Source organism: Catharus ustulatus, chromosome 25, assembly GCF_009819885.2.
Source record: "Catharus ustulatus isolate bCatUst1 chromosome 25, bCatUst1.pri.v2, whole genome shotgun sequence".
NCBI lineage: Eukaryota > Metazoa > Chordata > Aves > Passeriformes > Turdidae > Catharus > Catharus ustulatus.
This window is the reverse complement of record NC_046245.1, coordinates 4103065-4109956: the sequence shown is the minus strand read 5'-3', so window position 1 is coordinate 4109956 and position 6892 is coordinate 4103065. Positions and strand designations below refer to the sequence as shown.

At 53.3% G+C, this 6892-nt stretch overlaps 1 protein-coding gene across 1 annotated transcript; it reads right to left on the bottom strand.

Moving 5' to 3' along the window:
- Positions 1–531: 531 nt before the first annotated feature.
- LHFPL5 (LHFPL tetraspan subfamily member 5) lies at positions 532–5156 on the bottom strand. The gene is made up of 4 exons (XM_033080424.1): positions 4662–5156; positions 1829–2065; positions 1101–1131; positions 532–843 (listed from the first exon to the last, which is right to left on the bottom strand). Exons 1-3 carry the CDS (start codon positions 5071–5073, stop codon positions 1115–1117), a joined length of 666 nt encoding a protein of 221 aa, XP_032936315.1. The 5' UTR covers positions 5074–5156; the 3' UTR covers positions 532–843; positions 1101–1114.
- Between the last annotated feature and the right edge of the window lie 1736 nt (positions 5157–6892).

Sequence of the window (6892 nt, the reverse complement as noted above, 5' to 3'; positions counted from 1 at the left end):
AATAAAACCTCCCCAAACACTTTTTTAGAAGGAAGCATAAGACAGGAAGGTACTTTTTAGAATTGAACTGAATTTAGTGCTGCAGGAACCAGCAATTTACAGTGAGTAGAGATGAAAACAATAATGCAGGCTCATTTGGGGTTCTGACCAGGTCAGAGCTGCTTTGTCTTCTGCAGAAATGAGCTGTGCCATGGGTGGGGTTGGGTGGGATGGGAGATGAGGCTAAATCAGATTAATTGGGTGGTGCAGGGAGCTGATGCTGACTGGCACCATCTGCTGTGATTTGCAGGTGCTGTCCCAGGCCTGCTGCAGCCTGGTTCCTGGTTTGGCTGTTTGGTTTTCTTTTTTAGCCCAGAAAAGTGCCCTTTTGCAGAGGCTGTGTGTGGTTATTGTTGCCCAGAGCAGGAAAATGATTCATGGCTCAGCTGGGAATTGCCCTGTCATGGTATTTTTCCAGTAAAAGTAAAAAAACCTGGGATCTGGCAGGGGGTTTCCTCTGCCCTCAGGAGACAAGCACAAAACCCAAAACACTGTTTTGGTGGTTTTTGGTTGTTTTTTTTTTTAATTCATAAATAATTTCCTTGAAAGAAAGTGTACAAACCCCCCAAAAAGCAGCAAATTGCCATCCTTCCCCTCCTGTCCCTCTTGCTGATGGACTCAGGAAAACTCTTATGTCCATTTTGGGCTCTTCCCACCAAATAAGCTCCACAAGAGCTGTGAGCCAAGAGCTGCCCCATGAGTGAAGAAAACAGCTGTAGAAAATCCACAGAATTTGATAAGTTGAAGCTTCCTAGAAGAGTCACTTCAAAGAAAAGGGCTGATGGAGAAGAGCTCTGGATGTTCCTGGGAACAGAAAGAGTAAGTCAGCTGCTGGGAAATGGGGTGTAACTTCAAATTTTATGCTTGTTTTATTTTGCATTTGGCAAGGGTTTGTGCTTTCCCAGTTTTGGGAGGCAAAGCAGAGACTTTCTTCTTTAACCACAAATAAAACCAATGTGACTCCAGCACCAACATCAGCTGTCACTGCTTTGGTAATCAGAATATAACAGTGACATTGTGGATGCTGGGAATATTAAAAATCTGTGTGGGTTATCACTTACATGGTGATCAGCTCTCAGTCATTTCCCTCTTCTGTAAAACAAAAAGAGAATTGCAGAGTTAGTGCAAGGATGGGTGTGTTTTGCAGGTTTGTTTTCAAAAAGCATTATGTTTAAAACAAGATGAGGATAAAGCCCCAGAGACCTGGGAAAGGCAATCTGGGTGAATTTGGGCTCCTGCCTTGTTCTCCACTGATTTTCTGCCTGCTGCTGGTTCTCTGCCCCTCCAGAGCAGTGTGTGACTGTGGCAGGGATGGAGCCACCCAGGCAACAGCAATCACCTTGATGATTTAAGTTTTAGCTTTCTTATTTTCCAGACTCTGTACTGCATGAGTGTATAACTGTGAACTTTATATAAAGTGTTACAAGTTCTCCTCACAGCTCAGTCACACAAAACAATCCTTTTCCAGCCCCAGAACCAAGGACACTGCTGCAGCTTCAGGCCCAGAAAATGCAAACAGGGAATTGAGGCGAGAATCTGGGAGGGTGGGACTGCAGAACCCAGAGCTGGAATTGGACAATGAACCCCAAGATGGAAATGGACCAAAACTTATGAAAGTATAAAAACTCATAACTCAGAATCCATCTTGTGCTGCTCAAGGTGAATCCTTTGAAAGCTTTTTAATAAATCCCAGCTTTATTCCTTTAACTGTGTCCAGCCTGTGCTCCAGGCAGCCTCTCAAGGCATCACCTGCTGCAGGAGCGTTCAGCAGCAATCCCCCCGCCCTCACCTTTATCCTCCACCTTGAAATCCGAGGGGAGGAGGTTGTCCTGCCGGTTGCCCAGCACAAAGGCCAGGAAGGAGAGGATGAGGGCATCCAGGATGCCGATGATGCACAGGATGTAAGCCCAGCGCACCGTGCAGGCTCCCAGCGTGTATTTGTCCGTTTTGTCCCCGCACATTCGCCTCACCTCGTTCGAGTCCCAGCCATCAGGGTAGATCAGGCAGCCAATCATCAGCCCTGTAGCTGCAGGGACAGGGGGACATTGGTGCTTCTGAGCTGATGATGCTTAAGATTTTTAGCTTTTTATGTTTTACATTCGCATATTGGTAGCTTTGTAGCTTCTAGTGTTTTTCCTTTCTTCCCTGCCTTTAGAAACAATAAGCTAGCCTTCCTGAATGTTGTTTAGTCTTATTCCAAGAGGAGAACTGACTTCAAGAATGTTCTGTTTTCCAACCAGGATCTGGATCAGACATAAAGAAAGTCAAGAGAAACTTGACTTTTGTCAAGAGAAACCTCTGGGCTGCTTCCAGAGAGTCAGGATCCCACGAATTATTACCTAGCCAACTAACTTTTTATTTGGACAGTGTATGATAAGTGTACTCATCTACTAACCTTACAAAATTGTAGAATTACTGTACCACGTGTACTTTTTGCCATGTTGTTCACCTGAAACCTGTAAAGGTTTCACCCAAAACCTGAAACTGATAAAGGTTTGCTTTCATATTCACTCCAATTGGAAAGATGTTTTCTATTTTCCAGGCATCAATACTGAAGTGGAGAGAGCTGCTGGAGGAGCAAACATCACGCTACAAACACATCAGGTACTACAGACTTGTCCCTTGAAAGATGCTGTGGTTGCTCATCCCCGTGGGCTCTGCTCTGCTCCTGCAGGATCCTGCTGTGCTGCCTTCCCACGAGTCAAGGACGTGCTGCAACAGCATCTGCTGTCTCAGCGTTGCCCAGGCAACATCTCTGCTCCCTCTGCACAGAGCCCTGGCCCTGTCACTCCAAGAAAACATCTCCAAATAAAACTGGAATGGGTTTAGTCTGTGTGAGACCCTGGCCTAGCACCTTGCAGCTGATTCCAGCTTAGGTTTGCTAAGGCAGAGCTGCTGTCAGCAGCAGCTTTGCAGGCAGATTAATTCTGCTTGTTCAGCTGTGCTGGTTCCAGCAGCAGCTCCTCCTGTGCCTGCTCTCAGAGCTCAGACACAACCTCAACAGCTGCCCCAGCCTGACCTCAGGGTCCCCAGCACCTCACCTTGGCAGCTTTGCCATGGCAGCTGCACCATCCCCGGTGCCAGCAGGCTGCTGAAGGGCAGCTCATGCCCCAAAACCTCAGAAGTGCCTTTTTCTCCTTCTCAGAGAAATTGTATTTACTGGACAAGAACAATGACCAGGCTTGGGATGAGTTCATATTCAAGGTTTTGGGACATGATTAACAAAAACCCTTCACATGCTCCACTCTTAGATTGGAAGTGACTGGTGCAGGCATGAGGCAGTCCCTGACTCCTCTCACACAACAAACAACCCCGTGGAGGACAAGATGTTTGTCCCTGCCCCTCGTGGACATCTGCAGCCTCCTTAAATGCACCTTGGCCCACACCAGTGCCCCTTCCCCGCCACCAGGTGCTCAGTAAACCAGAACCCCCTTCTGGGACAGTGGCCTTGTCCTTTGCCAATGTTTCCTTTTTCCTTGGCTTGGGGACAAGCCAGCAGCAAGGTGAGCAGGCAGCTTCCTTGGTCTGCAGAGAGGATTTCTCTTGATTAGAAAAGCAGTTAAGTACATACAGGATAAATCTTCCCTGTAACTAACAGAGAGATGGGGGAAGCAGGAAAGAAATAATTCAAAGGCCAGGAAAAGGATCCTCTCTTAGCTTGCTCACTTTTTAAAATAATTCCCAAAATGCAGCAGTACCTGTCTATCTAGCCAGAACTCCCTGTGACAATTTTCTCTTCCCCCATTCAGAACAACAACAAAAAAATCCCCATAAAAACCCCAACTACCACAGCAAAGCCTTTCTGTGCTCCTGCTCCCCAGGAGGCTGAGCTGCCCCAAGCTTCTTATCTAAATCTTCGCTTGAGCTCGATTCTTTAGCTGGGAACTGAAGAAACCTCCCTGCCACGGGCTGCACCAGGGCTCACATGAATCATTCAGGAGCTGGGTTGGGTTTCAGCTGAGCTGATCAAACACAGGAGCCGGGTTACCAGGTGTCTCAAGTACCTTGGGGGAGAGATGGGGAAGGTTTGAGAGCCACAGGGATGAGCAGCAAAGTGAGGAAATGTGAGTGATGGCACCAGATCAGCCAGTCAGTGCCCTCCTCGTGTTTCATCTGCCTCGTGCAGAACTCCCCGAGCTCAGGGAGTTACTACAATGGGCCAGCAAACGTCAGCACTGTCTCCCTGCTCCATCCTGCAGGATCCCCAGCAATGGGCCAGCAAATGTCAGCACTATGTCCCTGCTCCATCCTGCAGGATCCCCGGCACACGAGAGCTCTCTGTGCCCTGCGGGGATTCTTTGGAGCTCTCGAACAGATGCTCTGAAGCCTCCCTGCGGCTGAGCAGGAGCAGCGGCGCTGGGAGAAGCCCCCCAAGGAAAGGGGGGACAAGGATTGGCAGCCCAGGGAAGCATCACCCGACACCAGCTGCCCTGGAAGAAGTTTTTACCAAAAAAACCCCCACGGAAACCAGTAAGAGGGAGCAAATAGCATGGAGGTGACACAGGGGTCTCTTCACTGGCCAGACCCCCGCCCCCATCCCCAGCAGAGCCGAGGGCAGAAAGGGAAAGGGTCGGTCCGGTCGGTCCGTGAGCAGCCCCCCGTGCCCCCCCAGCCCTGCTCACCCGCTGCCAGCTGCATCCAGGCACACACTTTGTACACAGTGGCTGCGTTGCAGAAGAAGAAGAGGCTGAAGCAGAGGATGGTGCCGATGATGAGGAAGGTGGAGACGCCTACGAAGAACATGGCAGTTTTGAAGGCACTGGAGGGGATGGTGCCGAAGTCCAGGGGGCTGCCCTTGCAGATGAGCTCCCCGGTGAGCGCGTTGCCGATGCAGTAGGAGAAGAGGCCGAAGTAGCCGGCCTGCGGCGTGTCGATGCTGTCGCCGATCCAGTAGGGCTGGATGAAGGTCACCACCATCAGGATGGAGAAGCAGAGCGTGAAGAGGGCCCAGAGCACCCCCATGGCCCGCGCATTCCGCACATAGTTGGTGTGGTAGATCCGAGCCGCCTCCTGCGCCGGCAGCAGCTTGGTCATGGTGGGGGTAGCAACCCCGGACCCGGACCCGGTCCCAGACCCAGCCCCAAGTCCGGCCCCGGCCCCGCCCGGAGGCAGCGGGGGCGGCGGGAGGCTCCGGCAGCGGCGGCACCGCCCCGGGGGGCGGCGGCGAGACCTCCTCCCACCCCGGCGAGACCTCCTCCACCCCGGCGAGACCTCCTCCCAACCCGGCGAGACCTCCTCCCACCCCCACAGGGCCGGGGGGGCTCGGCAGGAGCCGGAGCGACCCCGCTCCCGCAGCCGGGGCGGGCACGGGGGGAGGCGGGCGGAGCCTTTGGGGATGCGCTCCCGGGATGCGCCTTTCGGGATGCGCTCCTGGGATGCTCCCCGAAGGAGCCCCGAGGATGTGCCCTGTGTGCCTGGGATGCTCTGTCGGGATGCACCATTCGCCTCCTTCGTGTGCCCTAAGATGCACCCTGGGGATAACGCAAATATCCCCAGGTCTGTGCTGGGATGAACCCTGTGGTCCTGGGCTGTGCCCCAGAGTGTCCCTGTGCCCTACAATGCGCTCAGAGGTGTCCCCTGTCCCTGCTGCGCCCTGCAAGGCGCTCAGGGGTGTCCCCTGTCCCCCCTGTGCCCCAAAGTTCCCCTGTGGGCTGTGCCACCCACAATCAGGAGTGTGTCAGGATGTGCCTGGACTGCACCGTGCACCCCTGGGTGTGTCCCAGGATGTGCCACACGCCCCGTGATACATCTTGGGATGAGATTCAGGATGTGTTTTGATCCCCAGCGTGTGTCCCAGAATGTGCCAGGGGCTGTGCCATGACCCCCAGGATGTCACCGGGCTCTGCTCTGTGCCCTGGGGGCTGCAGGCAGGGAGAGAACATCCCCACAGCTCCACTGCAGAAAGGAAAATGGCTCAACCTGCCAGCACGGGGTGTCAGCCAGCACCTGGGCAGGGCCAGGTCTCTGCCCAAGCCCCATGTCCTGCTGTCAGAGGAGCATGGGCAGCCCCAGAGGGGCTTGTGGCCACGCTGGCACCTCTCTCCAGGAGCCACATCTGCCCTACATCCTGAATGACCACACAGGTTCCGCTCCTGTTGTGGGGACCAGTGCCGTGGGACAGTGTTGCAGTCACCCCACAGCAGTGCCAGCCTCAGCATCCCTCCTGTGGCCATCACAGGTCAAGGCTGTGTGGCCATTAATCATGTCCAAGAGCATGGACAAAAGCTGTGCCGTTCCCAGGGCTGCTTTCCTTTCATCAGCTACACCTCTCCAAGCATGGAAACACAGAGCAAATAAATACTTGGCAGGGCAGACTGAAGTTCTGGCACTTGGGCTGGGGACTTTGGGGGCTCTGGATCCTTGCAGGGGGCTGTGCTGTCCTGAACAGTATGAACTTTCTCCAGCAGGTTTCTTGGTGTCTATGATTCCGTTTTAGAGATGGAGATTTGGTGGCTTTCTCGTGGAGCAGAACTCCTGTCGTGGCCACCAGCCCTCACTTTGCCCATGAACCACCAGCAGCACCCAGCAAGGAGGGATTCCAGAGAACTCCATCTGCACACCCACTGCCGCTGGGGGGAAGCAGAGGAGGAGGGACTAGAAGCACAGAAGTGCCATTATTTTGTGTTCTTTTTGGCCAAAGGAGCTAGTAAAGGGCAGGTTGACACTGCCAGTGCAGGACAGTCCCCTGGGAACAGGACCTGGTAGCCCTGGCTGCCCAGACATCACTGTTTCTGAGTGCAGCAGTGCCCAATGCCACGAGCTGAGGTGTGATAGGGGCAGCCCTGTCAGCTGAGGGACACAACAGCTATAAAACACCTGCTGGCCCCGTGGCAGAGCCACAAACAAAGCTGCC

Excerpts from the sequence above, each read along its gene's own strand:
- LHFPL5 (XM_033080424.1), bottom strand. The coding sequence starts at position 5,073 with ATGACCAAGCTGCTGCCGGCGCAGGAGGCGGCTCGGATCTACCACACC. Across the intron at positions 2,066-4,661 it reads CTGGATGCAGCTGGCAGCGG|CTACAGGGCTGATGATTGGC; the intron begins GTGAGCAGGGCT and ends CTGTCCCTGCAG.